This window comes from Carcharodon carcharias, chromosome 13 (genome assembly GCF_017639515.1).
Source record: "Carcharodon carcharias isolate sCarCar2 chromosome 13, sCarCar2.pri, whole genome shotgun sequence".
Classification (NCBI taxonomy): Eukaryota; Metazoa; Chordata; class Chondrichthyes; order Lamniformes; family Lamnidae; genus Carcharodon; species Carcharodon carcharias.
In genome coordinates this window covers 128537564-128560776 of record NC_054479.1, presented here as the reverse complement: position 1 = coordinate 128560776, position 23213 = coordinate 128537564, and the positions used below count along the sequence as shown (strand labels likewise).

The 23213-nt window shown below is 47.0% G+C and overlaps 1 protein-coding gene across 5 annotated transcripts in view; it reads left to right on the top strand.

The window, feature by feature from the left end:
* Positions 1-23213, top strand: part of LOC121285998 (carboxypeptidase A1-like) — a 64126-nt gene that overhangs the window by 22079 nt on the left and 18834 nt on the right. For all 5 annotated transcript variants that reach the window (XM_041203013.1, XM_041203012.1, XM_041203015.1 and 2 more), the window contains 5 exons: positions 931-1065; positions 2019-2114; positions 5032-5133; positions 7123-7221; positions 7677-7787. In XM_041203013.1, the coding sequence (XP_041058947.1) occupies positions 931-1065; positions 2019-2114; positions 5032-5133; positions 7123-7221; positions 7677-7787 (543 nt within the window). The remainder of the gene's footprint in view (positions 1-930; positions 1066-2018; positions 2115-5031; positions 5134-7122; positions 7222-7676; positions 7788-23213) is intronic.

Here is a 23213-nt window from a genome sequence, read left to right as displayed (position 1 = left end):
GTGAAGTGACCTGCAGTAAAACAAACTTGCATTTATATAGGGCCTTTCACAACCTCAGGCATCTAAAGTGTTTTATAGCTGCTGCTGTAATGTGGGAATTGTAGAAGCCAATTACATGTAACAAGTTCTAGGAACAGAACTGAGGCAATGACCAGTAATCTATTGTTAGTGATGGCTGACGGATAGATATTGGCCAGGGCATGATGGATAATTCCCCTGTTCTGCTTCAAAGTAGAGCCATGGCAGCCTTTACTTTCACCCGAGAGAGCAGGTGAGGGCCTCAGTTTCACATCTCATACCTCCAACAGTGCGGCACACTCTCAGTGCAGCACTGGAGTGTCAGTATTTCTAGATTATGTGCAGCTTGAGAAGCTCAACCCCATCCAGGACAAAGCAGCCTGAGCAGCACCCCATTCACCACCATAAAATTTCATTATCCCTCCACCACCGGCACATAGTGGCTTCAGTGGGTACAAGATGTACTGCAGGATCTCATAAGCCTCCTTCAACACCTTCCAAACTCACGATCTCTACTACCTAAAAGAGCAAGGGCAGCAGATGCTTGGGAACTCCACCAGCTGCAAGTTCCTCTCCAAGTCACACATCATCTTGACTTGGTAATATATTGCTATTCCTTCACTATCACTGGATCAAAATCCTGCATGGAACTGCCTACCTATCAGCACTGTGGATGCACCTACATCACATGGACTGCAATGGTTCAAGAAAGCAGCTCATCACCGCCCTCCCAAGGGCAAGTAGGGGTGGGCAATGAATACATTAAAAAAAACCATGTGCAGTAAAGGGATTTGAACTCTCAACCTTCTGACTCTGAGACAAGCATATTATCAAAGCCATAGCTGATACCTTTATACCTCACTTTATATAGTGAGGACAGCTATGAAATGTCCAATTCTGTCTCCTTTGCAGCTTGATTTCTGGAAAGAACCTGTAAGGACCGCCCTCCCTATTGACGTACGAGTTCCTCGCAAGCATGTCCACACTGTCAAATCCTTTCTGGAGTCCAATGGCATCACGTATTCTGTCATGATCAAGAACCTACAGGTAAATCTGGGAATATTTCAGGCTTCCGGCCCATGCTACGTGAGGTGTCAGTTTGTGACTGAGTCGGGGAGCTTGGCTGTTTACTGCCTCTCCTCAGCTTGTGATGAGCAGTGAAGTGTAACTGCAAGGACGGGTCACTAAACATCAGCACATTGTTATAGGGCTGTTAAAATAGGAAACAGAATTATGCCATACATAGTAAGGGGTATAACATAAATATCTTTCTAAGAAGGGCTCATTAAAACTGTATTTGCCCCTCGTGAGACCACATCTTGAGTCTTTTTGGTGACCCGATTTTGGGGTTGTTCTCCTTAGAGCAGAGAAGGTTAAGGGAGATTTAATATGGGTACTTAAAGTTATTTGGGGTTTTGGTATGATAAATAGGAAGAAATTGTTTCCACTGGCAGGAGGATTGATAACAAATGAGCACAGAATTTTGACAAAAGAACCAGAGGGGAGATGAGGAAAATTGTTTTACACACTGAGTCCTTATGCTCTGGAGTGCACTGCCTGTAAGGGCGGTAGAAACAGATTCAATAGCAACTTTCAACTTGGAATTGGATAAATACTTGGAAGCAATTGGAGCCAGGAGGAGGTCACATGATGAAACCTCCAGGAATGTATCCAACCAGAATTGGCAACCCTATGATGATCCCATAACATTATTTGAAGAGGAGTAGGTAGTTATCCTGGTGTTCTGGTCAACATTCCTCCCTCAACCAATATGACCATCCACTACATAACCCATTGGTGGGATGCAGCTGGTATAGAATGGATGCAGTATTTGCTGTAAGATGTGAGAAAACAACAGGCACTGGACTGCAATAAGTAATTCATTCTGCAAAGTGCTTTGAGTTGGGAGAGGGTTTTTTGCAAATGTGAATATTATTAATCAGATATTTCTCTAGTTTACTATTTTTGAAACTGAATTCCTGTCTAATCTTGCTTTTCAGTCTTTGGTGGATGAAGAGCATGTAAGCATGTTGATTTCTGAGCTGAGAAATGGCACCTACAGTTTTAATTATAGAGCCTACCACAGACTGAAGGAGGTGAGAGACTGAATAACCTGCAGTGTTATCCCCAGTGGTTTGTATCATGTTACTAGGCCTGTCCTGATAATTGTACCATACCATAGCTAACTGGTTCAGCAGCAACAACAACTTATGTTTGTTTTTAATCTTTAACATAGTAAAACAATCCCAAGACCTTTCACAGGAGTGATGTCAAACAAAGCCTGACACCAAGCCACAAAAGGAGATATTAGGACAGGTGACCAAAAATTTGAGGCAAAGGGGCAGATTTTAAGGATGAGAGTGGGGTAGAGAAGTGAAGAGGCTGAGTGAGGATATTTCAGAGTTTAGGGAAATCGAGGAAGCCCAGAGAACCAGAAATGGAGGAATGCAGAGATATTTTTGAGTCATAGAGTTATACAGCACAGAAACAGTCCTTTCGGCCCATCGTGTCCATGCTAGCCATCAAGCAACTATCTATTCTAATCCTATTTTGCAGCACTGGGTCCGTAGCCCTGTAGGACTTTTGTAGGACTGGAGGAGGTTACAAAGCTAAGGCCATGGAGCAATTTTAAAATCAAGGCATTGCAGGACTGGGAGTCAAGTCAGCAAGTACAGGGGTTTGATGTGAGTTAGGATTCAGGAAGGAGAGTTTTGGACAAGCTCAAGTTTATGGAGGGTGGTAAGAATTGGAGACTGACCAGAAGACTATTGGAATAGTAGAGTCTAAAAATAGCAATGGTATGGGGGAGGGTTTCAGCAACAGTAGGACTAAGGCAGAAGGGGAAACGATTACAGAGGTGGAATAGGCAGTCTTGATGATGGAGAGAATATGGGGCAAGATTTTTTGGATGGTGGGGTTTTGATGTTGGCTCCCTGCAGCCATTTAATGCTCCCGGAGACTGGACTTGCTCATTCACTGTTATTTGAATGGGAAGAATGTGCAGGGTTATGGGGCAAAGGCGGGAGAATGGCACTAAACGAACTGCTCATTCGGAGAGCTGGTGCAGACACGATGGGCTGAATGGCCTCCTTCTGTACTGTAACAATTCGGTGAAGTCCCACTCTAGAGAGCAGCCAGCCATTCTGATTGGCTGGCAGCTCTGTAATCCCAGCAGAGCCACCAGGAGTGATAGCCACTGCTAGGACTACAGGCAGCCCACGGATTCTAAGTGCCCGGAGCTCAGAACCAAATAAGAGGGTGGGACGGGGGGGGGTTCTCCCAGTGCGAACTGGAGAGGAGGCTCCAAGTGGAGGAGTAGGGGGGAGTGAGGGAGGTGTTGGTCGGGTTGGAAAGGTGACAGGACGGAGGGAGGCAGTACCCGGGATAGGGGGAGGGCCTGATCAGGGAAGGGGGCCTGTGAGGTAAGTTCCCCCACTTTTCCGCCTGAGGCCCAAGCATGGGAAAAGCAAAATACTGCAGATGCCGGAAATCTGAATCAAAAACAGAAAATGCTGGGGAAACTCAGCAGGTCCAACAGCATCTGTGGAGAGAAAGACAGAGTTAACGTTTCGAGTCCTTATCATACGGACTCGAAACGTTAACTCAGTCTTTCTCTCCACGGATGCTGTTAGGCCTGCTGAGTTTCCCCAGCATTTTCTGTTTTTGCCCAAGCATGGTAACCTGCCTGCCTTCCACCATCCCCCCTCATCCTTGACCTAATCCTGCTGGCCTCAAAATGGCATCTGGGTAATTGGCCACTTTTGGGGCCTCAATCAGGGGGATTTGGGGTGAGGACGGTCCGGCCACTCGAGTCCTCATGTGTGCTGCAGTAAAATTCCAAACATGTCGTGGGCAGACAGATAGAGGGTGGAAAGGCCACCTGAGGAATTTTAAACCCACCCTGCCTCCGAATCTGCTGGTGGGGGCCCGTAAAATTCTATCCATCAGGTCAGAAACTAGGTTTGTGTCAAATTGGACATGGGGTTTTTGAGTTGTCCGGTTGAGCCTCAGTCAGTGACAGGGAGGGGATGGAAGTGGCCGCTAGGGAACTGAGTTTGTCGTGTATCATCAAAAACTGACACCAACTATAGCGTGAGTTCAGTGATCTCACATTCCCATGGCTGTCTCACTCAATGGAACCACAGGTGGGAGAATCAGGGTGATGATGTCTCTGTCTCTGATCTGTACCCTCTTCAAACTCAGCTCTCCTGCTGAAAGCACAGGATAATTCATTTTAATCTTTATAGATGCCTCTTTGGTTTAGAAGATTGCAGCCGACTACATGCACACTTTTATCCACCTTCAGTTGCATCCCCAAATGCGAACAGCAGAACCTGTAGGTACCCGACAGCAGCTGCGACCCATGAGCATATGGGTCTGTGAATCTGCCAGCAAGCTAAGGTGGAATGAAAATAAATGTAGAGTTTGCACTCTGGGTCGCCATATTCTACAATGGAGTCCTATTCATAGGGAAATATTGGGGAATGCTGCATCTCATTGCCAGGAAATATGTACCCACCTTCAATATGGGGCAATGCCCCAATTGAAGAACAGGAAATAGGTCTCCTATGTTGCATCATGGAAAACACTCTATTCATGCACCACCCCTTCCAGGGAAGGTCAAAGGAACTTGTGCCCTTAAGGACTCTTGGTTTTTTATTTATTCATGGGATGTGGGAGTGACTGGCTAGGCCAGCGTTTATGGCCCATCCTTAATTGCCTTTGAGAATGTGATGGTGAGCTGCCTTCTTGAACGGCTGCAGTCCACATGGTATGGGTACACCAGGGAGGGAAACTTTGTAGTGCTTTGATACAACTGAGTGCCTTGCTAGGCCATTTCAGAGGGCATTTTAAAAGTCAATCACATTGCTGTGGGTCTGGAGTCATACATAGGCCAGACCAGGTAAGGACGGCAGATTTCCTTCCCTAAAGGGCATTAGGTTCTCAGTGACGATGTTATTCAGGGATTTATTGACATGACTTACACATTCTCTATTTTTGTTTTTGCCTTAGATTTATACATGGGTGAAGAATCTGGCAGCTGAGAACCCACGCCTAGTCAGAAGGCAACGAATCGGTAGAAGTTCCCAAGGGCGACCACTTCACATCCTGAAGGTTGATCAAAAACTGAAGACATTTAATATCTCATCATCACATAGGAACCTTGAGTTATTTCAGGACAGCTTGCTGATGCTCAGTCAATAACTAAATGGCATTCAATCACTTGAAGTATCAACCTCAACTGTGTAATTAATCATGTGCATTTAGAAAACAGCTTCATGTATCTTAGCACCACTGTGGGTGTGCCGACTACGGCAGTTCAAGAATGCGGCTCACTGCCACCTTCTCAAGAGCAATTAGGGACGGTTAATAAATGCTGGCCTTGCCAACAATGCCCACGTCCCACAAATTGATTCAAATAAAATCACATTTGACAGTCACACCTTGATGGGTAATGGTGACTTGATGTGAAAACTGGGCAGTGGGGTGGAAGTATGGGTGGTTATCTTCTGAGCTTGGGAGTTGAGGCACATTGGTGGGATGGAGGAAGCTGTGCTTTGCACCTGTCCCATGCTACAGCTGACCTGGGAGAACTCTACACTGACTGGGAAGGGAAGTCTTGCTGAGGGTGAAAACTGCACGTGCTGATTCTGCCCCCTTCTCCATTGCTACGTGACCCAATTTGAAGCAGCAGAAAGTGGAGGAAGATGTGGCCCTCAAACTCAGCAAAATCTCACTCGGTTTGTTTGTCATGGGCTTTACTCACACTCCATGTGCAGATCATTCAGAAGAAACTGGTCTGAATGGGTGATTGCTCTGTCATCTCTAGCACCCTGCACCTCTCTCCATTGCAGCCAATCTTATCTTTCCCTATTTATCATTGTTATCACTGGCAGTGCCTCCTGAGCTAGCTTCTTCCTCGTAACTTCCAGATAAGCTATTCTCTGTGCTCCTTCTCTTTGTATCTGAGCTGAGTTGAAACTGAAAGGATCGATCCCATGCTCCTGTTTTATAGGGGGGAAAGTGCCTACAGACAAACCATAGACACACAGCCTATGATTTCCATTGATGGGTATGCACAAGTGTGTGCACTTCCTGATAATTCCACTCCCCTTTGGGAGTGAGAGATCCTTGGGATTGACCCATTTCCCACTCTAAGCTATTCTTTCCCAGAACTGGAAGACTGTGGAGCTCCTCAACTCCATCAGTTTTCCCTTCTTCATACGATCTAAGAGTTCATAAAGCACAAACTTGCAGTTAATTAACCACTAATTAATTGATTTACCTTGTCTCCAGCCTTGTTCTTGTTTAGTGGTGTCCTACACTTTGAACGCTGTCTCATCACGTAAGTTTCTCACTAAAGAAAAGATGATATACATAAGCAGAGGTTCAGACCTCCCTGGTCTAACTGCCATAAAGTTGGGTTTACTTAGGATATTGCCATAAATCCCTATAGTCCTTATGTGGAGGTATCGCCATATATTCTTTATCCCTAAAATAACGTTGAGGACTGGGAAACATGGCAATGTCTGGGTAATGCTCTTTATTTTTTAAGTCAACGTGATAATAAAACGCAACCCTTTACATGCAGTGTATATGAGATAAAGGTGCTAATACTCACATTCCAGATACTCAAGAAATTGCAAGCATATCACTTTAACTGCTTAGGCTAGCCTTAGCAAGATCCGATTGAAAGTTGGCAGGACCTCCAATGTGTGTATCTTCTGTTGGCTGTTTACATAGGGCAAATGTGGATGCACCATTTCCTGTATGTGAGCCATTGACACATTAACTTGTTTCGTGCTGAAGTTAGTTGCCACCATTTGTTGTGCATGACTTTGACATATCAAGTTGGTTGTTACACTTTGGACATTCCACACACGAGTGCCTAATCATTTTCTGTAGCCCTCATGGAGTCACTGCAGAGAAAGTACAATGTACGAATGTATATTTTCAAAACTTGCTATTCTACCTGGTACATCTATACTTACACCTTCCATTTTCTATGTCTCCCAACAGTACTGGTGTAACATTAAACATGCATTCACTCTGTTACTCTCTTGAATAGACTCTTTGACATGGCTGTTTTTCTCATTCACGTAGTTTAGCACAGGACGCAAGCGTCCTGCCATATGGATCGACAGTGCTATCCACGGCCGTGAATGGATATCGCCGGCCGTCGCCATATGGATTGCAAAGAAGGTAAGAAAACATTTCAGAAACTATTGAAGCAATTTCAATCTAACCCACCCATTGGGAAAGCGACCCGATCGGGAGCAACGCTGGAATCACAGCCCGCCCAGTTTTAGCTTCCATCGAAATCACTGGAGAGCAACACTGACTGGGGTCAATGAGGTCATAATTCCATACCCGAACGCCTGCATTTCCCATTCAGTGAATCAGGTTAAATCATTCACAAATTTACCTGATCATTCTGTCACACTCCTCAATTATTCTGAGAACTCGCCCGAGTTATTCTGAGAAATGGGAACTTGGTGGATATTTGCCCTTTGGCTTGTGACCCATTATAAGATTTGACCTGTGGACAGCAGCAGAAGTATGGAATGAGCATAATTTTGCAAGTGGGACAAACTACATTGTGAGAATCAGTCAAGCATCTGATTCTGAATCATATTCTTCCTTTTTTGCATCATTAGATCACTACTGACTACGGGAATGATCCATCCATCACGTCATTGCTGAACAAAATGGACATCTTCATGTTGATCATGGCGAACCCAGATGGTTATGTTTACAGTCGCACCAAGGTAAATAGTTAAGGGTTTCTGATCAAATCAGTTCTGTTTCATGTTTCTACCTTAACCTTTCCTCTCTGCTCCCTCCCTCATGATAACAATTTGCACTTCCACCTCGATTAACAAACAAAATTTGATTTGAAGCAACAGTAGGAAGTATTAAGACAGGTGACCAAAAGCTTGGTTAAAAAACAGCTAGGCTTAAAGGATCATCTTCAAGGTGGAGAAAGAGGTGGCAAGGTTTAAATTTGAGTGCTTGGGGCCTAGGCAGCAGAAAACACAGCCACCAATGGTGAAACAATGAAAATAGGTGAGGCCAGAATTGGAGGAGCACGGAGACCTTAGAGCATTGTGGCCTGGAGGAAGCAATAGGGATAGGGAGGGGCAAACTCATAGCCTGTTGATGTTAACGTTTCATAATCTCAAGGGGTCCCCTGATGGGAACATTTACAGTCAGCAGTCAGAGCAAAGCCAGGTAGCTCTTCAATGGTGAAAGGGTTGCGAAGAGGGAAAGAGTCAGTTGTAGGTAGGAGGAGCGGGGGAGGGGGGGCAGGAAGGGGAGAGGAGAGTCAGTGGCGGCAGTGTAGTGGTATTGTCACTGGACTAGTAATCCAGAGACCCAGGGTAATGCTCTGGGGACTCGGGTTTGAATCCTGCAGAAGGTGCAATTTGAATTGAATAAAAATCTAGAATTAAAAGTCTAATTATGATCCCATCTGGTGTTACTATTGGACAAGCCAGATCTGAGACCTGACTTGATAGATCCAAACTTTTTTATTTTTTGCTTAGAAATGTGGAAGGCAGCTACTGAACAGAGTCACAGGAGTCAGCAGATGAAGAATAAAACATTTATTAAACAAGAATAGATTAATCATATTAGAATACTCCTTCACCCAAAACTATGCCTTTACAGATACATGCAGATTCATAAGGATAACACAAGTTATAAAAGCTATTTTATACTCTAAAGTTCACAGTAAGTACACAGTCCATGTAAACCAACAGGTGACCTGTGATCAGACAGACCACACTCTGAAACCAAGTGACAGGTGCCACCCCAAACAGATGCTATGGATCTCTCATCAAATTTCCCAGCCGCTTGTCACACCATGAGCTACCTGGTCTCATTGGTCTCTGTCTTCCACACAAGAGTTTCCAGTCTCCACTCTCGAAGAACCTGTTTTGGAATCTTCTCCCAAATGACACTCTCTCTCAGATGCCTTCCACAGGGCCCACCTCCAGATGCTCCGATATTCCTCTCCATTGGATTGCCACGTGCATTCAAGCTTTGCCTTCCACAAAGTCTCTCTCAGATACCCAGCTGTGCCAACAAAACACCACTGCTTCACGCGCCCATAGTAGGAATTCACCAAACTTTGGCTGCCTCCTTAAATCTTCTGGCTTCTCACAAGCCTGTTTCGCTTTAGGTCTGCATCCTGCAACTTTCTGCCTTTAAGCTTGGAGCCTTCCCCTCTCCTCCTTACTTTGACTTCCACTGAACAGATTCCTGTTCTTCTCCCTTCACTTCACTGTCTTCCTGTGTCTTTTCTCCTGTTCCGATCCCTGGGTTTGGGACATTCTTTCAATTCTTTGGAACTTGCAATTCCCTCTCCTGTGTCCAGCTTCTCCTGGCACTGCTTTCAACTGAACTGAAACTTCTTATATGTTTTTCTCTGTTTCTGTGGGTCCCTCTCTCTGGAACCCTGCTGCTAGGCAACAGCACAGTTTTTATACCTTATGTTTGTTTTGACTTCCCTAAACCACTGCAAGAGTCGTAAAACCTTATTTCAAATGCAGGTACACAACAAAGCCTTCAGACTTGCAGGCAACTTTTAAAATGACACTAAAACTCAAGTTCCTCCCTTTCTTAACACACCAACGTAGAAACACAAATCAAACTTAAACTTGAAGCTAAAACTCATTCCTTACACACACAAATACATATATAACTTCCTTCAACTATCTCCAGTTCCTAACACCATGAAACCATTGTTGTAAAAACACATCTGGTTCACTAATGCCCTTTAGGGAAGGAAATCTAGACCTTACCTGGTCTGGCCTACATGTGACTCCAGATCCACAGCAATGTGGTTGACTTTTACCTGCCCTCTGAAATGGCCCACAAGCCACTCAGATGTATCAAAACCTCTACAGAAAATTGGATAAGAATAAGCCAGGCAGGCCACTGGGCATTGACCTAAGCACCGGAAATGACAATGGCAAACTCAGCCTTGTGGACCCTGCAAAGTCCTCCCCATTAACATCTGGGCGGAGAGCTGTATCACTGACTAGACAAGCAACAACCTGACATAGTCATACTCACAGAATCATAATTACAGATAATGCCCCAGACACCACCATCACCATCCCTGGGTATGTCCTGTCCCACTGGCAGGACAGACCCGGCAGAGGTGGTGGCACAGTGGTATACAGTTGGGCGGGAGTTGCCCTGGGAGTCCTCAACATTGGCTCCAGACCCCATGAAGTCTAAAGTCTCATGGCATCAGGACAAACATGGCCAAGGAAACCTCCTGCTGATTTCTACATACTTCCCCCCTCTTCTACCGCACCCCGACCTCCTCCCAGCTCATGAATCAGTCTTCCTCCATATTGAACAGAACTTGGAGGAAGCACTGAGGATGGTAAGAGTGCAGGATATACTCTGGATGGGAAACTTCAGTATTCATCACCAAGAATGGCTCAGCAGTACAACCACAGACTGAGCTGGCTGAGTCCTAAAGGACATAGCTGCTTGACTAGGTCTATGGCAGGTGGTGAGGGAACCAACAAGAGGGAAAGAAATACTTGACTTCAACTTCACCAGCCTGCCTTTCGCAGATGCATCTGTCAATGACAGTATTAGTAGGAGTGACCACCGCACAGTCCTTGTGGAGACGAAGTCCCGTGCTCACATTGAGGATACCCTCTATCGTGTCGTGTGGCACTACCGCCATGATAAATGGGATAGATTTTGAACAAATCTAGCTATTCAAGACTGGGCATCCGTGAAGTGCTGTGGGTCGTCAGCAGCAGCAGCAGAATTGTACTCAAACACAATCTGTAACCTCATGGCCCGGCATATCACCCACACTACCATTACCATCAAGCCAAGGGATCAACCCTGGTTCAATGAAGAACGCTGGAAGGTGTGCCAGGAGCAGCACCAAGCATACCTAAAAATGAGGTGTCAACTTGGTGAAGCTACAATTCAGGACTAGTGGAGTGCCAAACAGCATAAGCAGCTGTGATAGACAGAGCGAAGCGATCCTAAAACCAATGGAACAAATCTGAGCCCTGCAGTCCTTCCACATCCAGTTGTGGATGGTGGTAGACAATTAAACAGCTTACTGCAGGAGGAGGTTCCACAAATATCCCCTTCCTCTGTGATGGAGGAGCCCAGCACATCAGTGCAAAAGGTAAGGCTGAAGCATTTGCAACAATCTTCAAATGCATAGTGGATGATCCATCTTGGCCTCCTCAGGAGGTCCCCACCATTACAGATGCCAGTCTTCAGCCAATTCAACCCACTCCATGTTATATCAAGAAACAGCTGAAGGCACTGGATACTGCAAAGGCTATGGGCCCCAACAATAGTAATGAAGCTTTGTGCTGCAGAACTTGCCCATGCCCCTAGCCAAGCTGTTCCAGTACAGCTACAACACTGGCAACTACCCGGCAATGTGGAAAATTGCCCAGGTACGTTCTGTATGCAAAAAGCAGGACAAATCCAATCCGATCAATTACTGCCCCATCAGTCTACTTTTGATCATCAGTAAAGTGATGGAATGGGTCATCAACAGTGCTATCAAGCAGCTTAGCAATAACCTGCTCACTGATGCTCAGTTTGCGTTCTGCCAGGATTACTCAGCTCCAGACCTCATTACAGCCTTGGTTCAAACATGGACAAAACAGCTAAACTCCAGAGGTGAGGTGAGAGTGACTGCCCTTGACATCAAGGCAGCATTTGACCAAGTGTGGCATCAAGGAGCACTAGCAATGTTGGAGTCAATGGGAATCAGGGCAAAAACTCTCCACTGGTTGGAGTCACCCCGCATAAAGGAAGATGGATGAGGTTGTTGAAGATCAATCATCTCAGTTCCAGGACATCACTGAAGGAGTTTCTCAGGGTAGTGTCTTTGACCCAACCATCTTCAGCTGCTTCATCAATGGCCTTCCTTCCATCATAAGGTCAGAAGTGGGGATGTTCGCTGATGATTGCACAATGTTCAGCACTATTCGCGACTCCTCAGACACTGAAGAAGTACATGGCCAAATGCAGCAAGGCCTGGACAATATCCAGGCTTAGGCTGATAAGTCGCAAATAACATTTACAACAAACAAATGCCAGGCAATGACCCACATTCAACAAGAGAGAATATAACCATCGTCCCTTGACATTCAGTGGCATTACCATCGCTGAATCCCCTTACTATCAACATCCTGGCTGTTACCATTGACCAGAAACTGAACTGGACTAGCCATATGAATACTGTGGCTACAAGAGCAGGTCAGAGGCTTGGAATCCTGTGGTGAGTAACTCAGCTCCTCACCCCTCAAAGCCTGGCTACCATTTACAAGGCACAAGTCAGGAGTGTGATGGAATACTCTCCACTTGCCTGGATGAGTGCAGCTCCAACAACCCTCAAGAAGCTTGACACCTTCCAGGACAAACAGCCCATATGATTGGCACCCCAACCACAAACATTCAGTCCCTCCACCATCAAAGCACAGTGGCAGCAGTGTGTACCATCTACAAGATGCACTGCAGAAACTCACCAAGCCTCCTTAGACAACATGTTCCAAACCTGCTGCTATCATCTAGGAGGACAAAGGAAGCAGACACCACCACCTGGAAGTTCCCCTCCAAGCCACTCACCATCCTGACTTGGAAACATATCGCCATTCCTTCATTGTCGCTGGGTCATAATCCTGGAACTCCATCCCTAACAGCAATGCGGGTGTTCTTACACCCCATGGATTGCAACGATTCAAAAAGGCAGCTCACTGCCACCTTCTCAATGACAATTAGGGATGGATAATAAATGCTGCCCTAGCCAGTGACAGCAACATTCCTTGAATGAATAAAAAACAATCGCCTTAATAGAATGTCTCAGAGGGAGGAAGATATTGAACAAGAATTAAGAGCATTGGGGTTGGAGAGAAGCTGAGCTGAAGATGTGGTCAAACAGGCAGGACTTTTGCAGAGGCTCGTAAAGTTATTTGAAGTGATTTAAGGTCAGGACATGATGCCTAAAAGATCAGCTTCTGAGAATGCAGTAATGGCGCAAGAGTACAAGTGTAATCCAGCATATGAAGATCAGAGTTCGGTGGCTGAGGTTTATGGCTGAAAAATACTTCCAAAATGGAATGCAAAGATGCAGTGGAAGACAAGTGGGCAATTTTATTCTGGGCAGTTCCACCAGTAGCCAATCGTCTGCCGTTTTGAAGTAATTGACAAGGAAAAACAGAGTGTTTCATAGAGTCAAACACTCTGACGATCCACTATCGCCTACTTTGTGCAACCGTCCAAGATGAACTTCAGAAATCAATTTGTTGTGACACAGGGAGCTGGAGATTGTTAGAGTGACAAGAGCATAGGGACTTGTGTGGGACCAAACAAACCACACAGAACTTTGAAATCACTAGGGTGTTTGGTGATCTACAAGGACAGAGTGAAATCAGAGATCGTGGCTCATGGGTCCAGAGTAGAGGGGCTGAAGTACTGGCAATGTTATAAAGGGGGAAGAAGTGCAATTTTGGTGATGGATTTAAAAGATCAGTTCACTCAGTCCACTCCTCCATCACCCCCTACACCTCAACCCCCTCCCACGTCACCTTCCCATGCAACCGCAGAAGATGCAACACCTGCCCCTTTACTTCCCCCCTTCTCACCGTCCAAGGGCCCAAACATTCCTTTCAAGTGAAGCAGCATTTCACTTGCACTTCCCTCAATTTAGTCTACTGCATTCGCTGCTCCCAATGCGGTCTCCTCTACACTGGAGAGACCAAACGCAGACTGGGTGACTGCTTTGCAGAACACCTTCAGTCTGTCTGCAAGCATGACCCAGACCTCCCTGTTGCTTGCCATTTCAACACTGCACCCTGCTCTCATGCCCACATGTCTGTCCTTGGCCTGCTGCATTGTTCCAGTGAAGCTCAACGCAAACTGGAGGAACAGCACCTCATCTTCCGACTAGGCACTTTACAGCCTTCCGGACTTAACATTGAGTTTAGCAACTTCAGATCATGAACTCTCTCCTCTATCCCCACCCCCTTTCCTATCCCCCTTTTTCCAATAATTTATGTTTTTTTAATCTATATTTTTTTTATATATATTTTTAAATATATTTTTCTTTTCCCACCTATTTCCATTATTTTTAAATGTATTTCCATCCATTGTTTTATCTCTATCTTTTAGCCTATTTCGATCCCTTGCCCCCACCCCACCCCCACTAGGGTTATCTGTATCTTGCTCGTCCTGCTTTCTACCCTTAATGTCTCCATTAGCACATTCCTTAGCTAATATCACCACCGTCAACACCCCTTTGTCCTTTTGTTTATGACATCTTTGGCAATCTCTTCTTTGCCTCCACCTATCACTGGCCCTTTATCCAGTTCTACCTGTCCCACCCCCCCTCAACCAGCTATTATTTCACTTCATTTCTATTTTTCCTTAGTTCTGATGAAGAGTCATACAGACTCGAAACGTTAACTGTGTTCCTCTCCGCAGATGCTGTCAGACCTGCTGAGTTTTTCCAGCTATTTTTGTTTTTGTTAAAAGATCAGCTGATGTTTGAAGAGAGCAGAATACGGGACTGCACTGTACAGAAGTTTGATTTAGTGTTTTGTAAAAGAAAAGACAGTATGACTTTTAAATGGGGACTGATTTACATCTGACATGGTCCAATTACACCCCTGTCCTTGAACCACCCCTGGCCCCCTTCTCTGGATCTTTGCCTCCCTTGTGCAATCTATATTGAGATTGACTAGTAAAAACAGAAAGGGCTGGAAATACACAGCTGGGGCCTCAGCATCTGTAACATATTGATTCTTCTTAACATAATAATTACACATGTTAACTCCTTGATAAGTGAACATTTTTTCTGGTCCTGACTGTCATTTATTTCTCTTTCTTGCACTTCCTTTGGTGTATAACATGTTGCATGGTTTCTGTTATTATGAACATCTGCCTAATTGCAGAGCTACAACTGATGTGAGACCATTGGATTGCGTAAAACTATTGAAGTGTTTACAGTTCTTTCATGTAATGGGGACTCCCTGGAAATCTTTACTCACCCACTCAAGATGCTGTAACTTGCTATAGGCTGGACAGGAAGTTAGAATGGGGGAGCCTGCAGTCAAACTTTCTTACCGAGCAAAGGGAAACAAAGAGGTAAGATTGGGAATTCGAGGAAGATAGGGAACCTTATGCACATTATGATTTGATGCCTGGGGAGATCGGGCTTCTTATTCCATCAGATCAAAGTGAGTTTATATTTACTGTTACTTTGTGAAAAAATATATACATCCTGAAAATGACAGACTTACCTGGAATTTGAGCTCATAATTCCATCTGGTTGGAAACTAACCACTTCTGTTTAGTATACCACTTAGTATGAGAGGGTGTGACAAAGTCCATGACAGTTAGTGAGGCTCATAATGCACTCATCAGTGATTCAAGTCACAAGTGTATTTTCTCTGTTCTGCTAAGTGAGTGTGCAGATATTTTCCATCCCACTGTCACCTAATCACCCCCTTCACTGTGACATGTGTGTGGGAAGATGCATTTGTCCAAGTTGCCATCGTGTATGAAAGGAACTCTAATTCATGTCTGAGTGTCTCATCAACATGCGGAATGATTTTCCTAATAAAGGCAATGGAGGCAAGAGCCCTGGAATCAGATGAGATGAGCTGTAGACTAATTTATTCTCCTAAACCTACACAGACATCATTAAGCTTTGGGGCCACACGTAGCTTTTAAATTCACCCTCCCGTTATTTTCTGTACATCTTGAACAGGCTGGGGCTGTTTTCTTCAGTAAAGAGAAGGCTGAAGCATGATCAAACAGAGCTCTGTAAAATTATGAAAGGGTGCAATGAACTAAATGTAGAGGAGATACTTCCACTTGCAGTGGATTCCAAAACTAGGGGTCAGAAATAAAAGAGTCACTAATAATATACAGATTAGGAGTGGGAAAAGGCCACTTGGCCCCTTGGGACTGCTCCACCATTCAATAAGGTCTTGGCTGATCTGACTGTAACCTCAACTCCACATTCCCACCCATCCCTGATAACCTTTCACCCCCTTGTTTATCAGGAATCTATCTATTTCTGCCTTAAAGATATCTAAGGACTCTGCTCAACCACCTTTTGAGAAAGAGAATTCCAAAGTCTCTCAACCCCCTAAGAGAAAATGTTTTTCCTCATCTCTGCCCTAAATGAGCAATCGCTTATTTTGAAGTTCTAGGTTCTCCCACAAGAGGAAACATCCTTTCCACATCCACCCTGTCAAGTTCCCTCAGGATCTTATGTGTTTCTTACTCTTCTAAATTCCAGCGGGTACAAGCCCAGCCTGTCCAGCCTCTCCTCATAGGACAACCCACCCTTTCCTGGTATTAGTCTAGTAAACCTTCTCAGAACTGCTTCCAATGCATTTACGTCTCTCCTTAAATAAGCAGACTAATACTGTACACAGTGCTCCAGGTGTTGGGCGGAATCATCCCAGATTTGCACGAAGTGCAGTAGCGGGCGGGTAAAACAATGTGACTTTTCACGCTGCATTGTCCCAAACCCGCCTCATTAATTATGCATTCCAGGGAAACACGACGGTTCCAGGGTGGGCAGGCTCTCATTCGCCCGCCACGCCATCACCTCGCTGCTTCATCACGACGGGCACCATATTTAAAGTCCAGCCATGCACATATATCTCAGTGCTTCTAGCCCAGGACAATTGCAGGGAAGATGTCCACAAAAGGCAATAAGACTGCAGCCCCCAGGTTTAACAATGCATCACTGGAATGCCTTTTGGACACTGTGGAGGCCCCACCACAATGTCCTCTACCCCCGCTCTGGCCGCAGGATGGGGAGCAGTGTGACCAACCAGGCTTGGGAGGCAGTGGCAGCGGTGGTCAGCACCAACGCCCTTCAAAAGAGAACAGCCACCCAGCACCGCAAGAGGAGGAATGATCTCCTCTGTTCCACCAGGCTAAGTCACTCTTTTCATCACTCTCAACTCACACTCACAAACCCATCACACATCCACAGGGCCCTCGCTCACTGTCAGCTCGAGGGACATCATCATTCAGTCACTCAATTGCACCTTCATTGTCCTCATCCCGTCGATGGGACCACTCATCACCCACACATACCAGGCATACTTATCATCTGGCCTGGCCTGACACTCTCTCCATCTCTGTTCATGCAGAACAAGCTGGCACACAACAAGAGGGAGAGGTCACAAACTGGTGGAGGAATGTCTGAAATCAAGGTCCTCACAGACTTTGAAAACAGTCTTCCAGCTGGCTGGCGAGGATCTGGGCCAGTCCTGTGCTGATGGTGAGGTCAGCAGTGCTCTACCAGGTAAGAATCCAGCAATGCAACATCCATCAGACAACAATGCTGTGAGTGATGTGTCCTGTTTCACAGGCCACTGCCATGTACCAATTACCTCTCCTTGCTTTTGCAGGCACACCTGGGAAATGGCCGACGGAGTCCATGACCCACGGCCTTCATTCAAGCCCCAAAGAAACCTCTGAGGAGGAATCTGGAGGCACCCTCCTTGAAGTCCCATCACAACGTTCATCCACGCACTCCACCAGCGCAGAGACACACGTCTCAGTGGGACCCAGCTTTACAGTAGCCTCAGGGTCACAATCTGGTGAGCACACCACACTGTCTGATCCGCAGCAGGCAGTGGCAGGGACTTCCCAGGTGACTAGCAATCTGAGGACTGCCAGAGGCCAGAGTCTGAGTTCAAGTCAGATGATGAGCCTCTGGACTCGGTCATGTCACAGTTGCTGGAGCTGCAAAGACATGCCCGGGAACATTGGGAAGGGATGTCCGTTGCACTCCTCAGATTGTAAGATACGATGGAAGAGTCCATCTGCCTTCAGGCTGAGGCGATAACGTTGGCATGCCAACACACCGAGGTGAACACTGGCAGGATGGCAGCTGCCATGGAGACCTTGGTCCGGGACATCGCTCCTGCACTGATGCATGGGCTGAACGTCATCGCTGATGCCATAGTTGGCCTCCAACATTGTGTACGCGAGGGGGGTGTGGAGCAGCTCGATCCCACTCCATCTACCACTTCTCCACAAGGAGTCAGACAGGGGCCCTTGGGCACCCATAGTGGGGGCCAATCAGCAGATGTTACCCCAGGGGCCATCCATTCAGGTGACTCTGGGAGTGTCCAGCCCACCCAAATCCCCTCTTCCTGTGACCTCAATAGCTCCACAGGCCGAGGAGGGTGCCACAGCCAACAGCAGGACCCTGAAAGCAGGCCAGGGCTCTCCAGGTCTCGGCCCTCCAGAGGACGCCCGCCAAGTTCATCACAGACAGGGCATAGCAGTCAGCAGGCTGCCTCCATGTCCTCTGTGCATGTCCGGGGAGCACCAAGGCAGGGTTAGGAAAGTTAAGAAGATGTAGTAGGGCATGTGTGTTAATCACTTGTACATAATGGTCACTATTGTCAATAAACTCCCAAGAATATCTCCCCGCCTTTGGCTCCTTGTTCTGATGAGCAGTTTTCTTGTCACTCAGATGTGAAACCTTTCTGCACAAGATAAAGGCAAGGTTCTCAGTCCAGGGCCTTTTCCCTGTGCTTTGTGCAGCCTTCAGACCAAAGTGATGGTCCAGCTTCACACTCCCTGGACACATTAGTGATGCCTGCACCTTGACGCTGCTTGTCATTGCTGCCAGAATGTAGTGGGCAGGCATCACAGAATTCTGTCATTCTCTGTGTGCTCTCAGCACCTTTAAGGAGGGGCTGTCCCCATCTCTTCAGCATCTGTGACCACTGATGCTGTGCTCCTGAAGTGTTCAGGTGCTGAAGGCAGACAAAGGATCAGATGCTTCTAAAGTTTCATGGCTGCATCTCTAAGATATAACCCTGATCACAGAGCACAGGCGAGCTGCCCTCACCCACACAGGAGTCAGACATTCTCAGAGGCTATATGAAGATCTGTGGAGTGTCTTCACTCCATGTCGTCATCATCCTCCTGTAATCGAGCAATTATTGGGGCCTCTGTTGTGTCTCCATGACAGGAGCATCATCACAGAGAGTATTCATGCTGCCATAAGCCAAATTGTAATCAAATGTTCACAGGTGCAATATGAGGGTCTATGGTGTCTCCTCACTGCATATCGTCATCGTCCTCTCATTGAGCAGCTATGAGGGCCTCCCAAGCAAGCCTGCCTCATCTGGCCTGTGCGAGGGCCTCATCCCCATCATTGTCGCCTTCGAGGACCTCTTTACCCTCAACCCCATCGGCATCCTCCTCATCAGAGGAGACCTCCACCTCCTCCATCTCCTCCTCAGCCAGCTCCTCTACCCGTTGCAGCACCAGGTTGTAAAGGGCACAGCAGACAACAACGATGCGTGACACTCCCTGTGGACTATATTGCAGGGCTTCACCAGACTGGTTCAGGCACTGGAACTTAATTTTATGTATCCTGATGATTTGCTCCACCAAATTGCGAGTTGCAGCACAAGCCTTGTTATCCTGTTGCTCTGCTGCAGTTTGAGGCTGCCGCATGGGTGTCATCAGCCACATCCGCTTCAGGTAGCCCCTATCCCCGAGGAGCTATCCCTGCAGCTTCCGTGGACCCTGGAAGGCGTCAGGGATCTGTGACCGGCTGAAAATGTAGAAGTCATGCACAGTCCCTGAAAACCATGCGCAGACCTGCAGGATGCGTTTGTGGTGCTCTCAACCCTTATGGTTGACCGCGTGTTGTGACAGAGATCTGAGAGCCATGTGAGTGCAGTCGATGGCACCCTGAACCTGTGAGAAACCCGAGGTCTGGGCAAGTCTAAAAGATCTTGCACCCTGGCTGTCCTGGTCCCGGGCGAAATGCACAAAGTTGTGTGCCCTCGCAAAGATGGCATCCGTGACCTCATGGATGCATTTGTGTGTGAAGGTTTGAGATATCCCACAGAGGTCACCTGCGGAGCCCTGCAAGGAGCCACTGGTGTAGAAATTGAGCACCGCGTCACTTTCACGGCCACTGACAGTGGATGCCCTCCATGTCCCCTTGGCGCCAAATCCTGCAGTGGCTGGCAGGTGTGGCTGACCAGTTCCCTAGACATGCACAGTCTTCAATGGCACTGGTTCTCAGTCATCTGCTGGAATGAAAGGCGGCGTCTATAGACCCTGGGTCTAGCTAGGCACCGACCAGTGACAGCCCCACTCGTGGCTCTTCGACAGCATGTGCGGGAGCCCTAGCCGCCCCTTCTTCCTGAGGGTGCTGCTCCTCCCTCTGCCCAGTTAAGCGCCACAGTTGCTCTCTGCTCCGTTGGCATACAGCAAGTTCACCAGACTCCATGATCAAGATGTACTCCTCCTGCAGGATAAAAGAGAGAGACGCATGGATTAACATGGGTGTACTAAGAACCTGTCCTGGTTAAGTGTGAAGGCCCCTTAATGCTTCCCGGAGAGCGCTGGCCATCAATTGGATGGCCAGGGTTTAGTGTGCTGCATGGCTACCCAAAACCCCACCAACCTCCGCCCCACTCCACCTGACTGATTGGCGGCAGCTTCGTCCATTGGACTGCAGGCTGTGCTCTCAGCTCAGGCGCAGGCATTCTCCTAACCCGCACTGCAAGGCTGCACTGTTAACTTGAACCATGGGGGAGACTGTTCCAAACTGAGATGCTGATGTGCAAAGGACCAGTGGCTGCTCCATGGCCAGCTTTAGCAAGGAGATTGTACAACCTGCCCAGCCATCCAACTGTTCTGCAGTCCACTAAAACGCTCATTAATTTGCAGTCTGCGCCCGAGGAGTGAAAAGCTCTGCCGTACTTGATGACACTTTGGTGTCTCTGTGTTGCTTGAGTGGGCAGATAAGCTAGAGCCCAACTCCATGCATGTCAATGTGGCTGTGCCTGAACTGTCTCAGCTGCAGAGAAATGGTCACTTTATACAAGATTTCCCCAATGTCTGGCCACTTCCCTTGCCCACATCCACCCCACCCCGCACGTGCTTGTGCGCTACCTTCAACCACAGGGTAGCCCTTGCCCCCACCCACCCCAGTCGCCTCAACCACAGGGCAGTCCTTCCCCACTCCCCCCCACCACCCCCCCCACCAACGCGCCTTGAAATCCAACGTTACTGTTTACTCACTTCTGAGCTCCAGTCCAACTGCAGCCCGCCAAGTGTACACCTTTTATATAAAAACAAAAAAACTGCGGATGCTGGAAATCCAAAACAAAAACAGAATTACCTGGAAAAACTCAGCAGGTCTGGCAGCATCGGCGGAGAAGAAAAGAGTTGATGTTTTGAGGACTCGAAACGTCAACTCTTTTCTTCTCCGCCGATGCTGCCAGACCAGCTGAGTTTTTCCAGGTAATTCTGTTTTTGTTTTGGTACACCTTTTATATGCTGCTGTGAATGTGCATGCTGATGTAGGCTGATCCACTGGGGGTGGGGGTGATTCTGGTGGGCTAGCCTTATAATGATATGCTGATGTATAACAAGGAGGATCCTGATATCCAATGCCAGGAAATGCAGTCCACCATTGACGAGCTGAGCGGACAATCGCAAACTGATTTCATGACATCATGAAACTGATTTTTGGCCTTCTCGCCATATTGTCCTCTCACGCCAGTAAACATACCCAATGCCAGAGGGCATGGAAAACCCCATCCGTTGTTTCACCAGTGCCCTGTATAACTGAAGCATAATCTCACTACTGTTGTATTCAGTTCCCTTTGCAATAAACGAGGACATTCTATTGGCTTTGCTAAATATTTGCTGTACCTGCATGCTAACCTTCTGGGATTCATGCACTAGGTTATCCAGATCCCTCTGTATCTCAGAGCTCTGCAATCTCTCACCAATTTGATAATATGCTTGTTTTTTATTCGTCATGCCAAAATGGACAACCTTACATTTTCCCATATTATACCCCATTTGTCAGTTCTTTGCCCTCTTCCTTAACCTATCTATACCCTCTTCACAACTTACTTTCCTGCTTATCTTTGTGTCATCAGCAAATTTAGCAACCATATCTTCGGCCCCTTCATCCAAATCATTTATATAAATTGTAAAGAGTTGAGGCCCTAGCACTGATCCCAGTGGCACACCACTCATTACATCCTGCCAACCAAAAGATGGCCCCTTTATGCCTACTCTCTGTTTCCTGTTAGCTAGCCAATCTTCTGCCCATGCCAATATGTTACCCCCTATGCCATGTGCTTTTATTTTCCACAATAACTTTTGATGTGGCAGCTTATCAGATGCCTTCTGAAAATTTAAGTGCTGTACATCTTCTGGTCCCCCTTTATCCACAGCATCTATTAATTCTTCAAAGAATTCCAATAAATTGGTTAAACATGGGCCTGAATTTCATGCTTGCCATGCTTGCCAAGTCATCAGGAGTGGAAGCGGATGTGGAATCGACTTCTGGCCGCAATTGCATTGCAAACACGATTTTACGCTGGACGGCTAATTAAGGTTAGGAAGGACCAGGCGGGGTCCTGTCGGGCTCCCGGTCCAATGGCGACCCGGTAAGTGCTTTAAAACTGGCAAAGTCAGCTCCCTGAAGGCTACCAGGGGAGAATCTTTAGAGTCGGTCCGGAGACTGGAACAATGGCCTCACTGGTGGCAGGAAATGCCAGGCGGGAGGGCAAGTCGGGTGAGCACTCGGCCCCCTGTTTCTCAGATGAGTGCCTCGCGGTTCTCGTGGAGGAGGTCGGTGTCAGGCGGGACACTCTCGTACCCAAGGCAAGAGGAGGCCACCGCACCAGACCAAAAAAGCCTGAGAGGAGGTGGCATCCGAGGTCAGCGGCCACAACTTTGTATGGCGCACATGGCTGCAGTGCCGCAAAAGGTTCAACAATCTGCTGTGCTTCGCAAGGGTGAGGACCGAGTTGGTATGAATGTGTATGGAGAAGTGCTAATGGCAGCCAGTCGTGGAGAGGCGTGGGTCTCTGACAAAGGTAAGAGTGCAGTGCACAGAAGTGAGAGTGTCAGATTGTGCAAACATTCTTGTGCAGTCTCATCATTGATGGGAGCCTCAAATCTGGAGTCCCCATTGATCATTGAAAGACGATCGCACCAAGATGCAGATCTCCATTGTCTCACCAGGATGCCTGGCATGCACAGTGACAGTGTGATGACTTAAACTAATGACACGTCATTGTTCTCCCTTAGATTCGTTGGCACGCACTCGATCACAGGATCCCAAAGAGCGACCTTGACGCCAGAGGACCACGGGACTT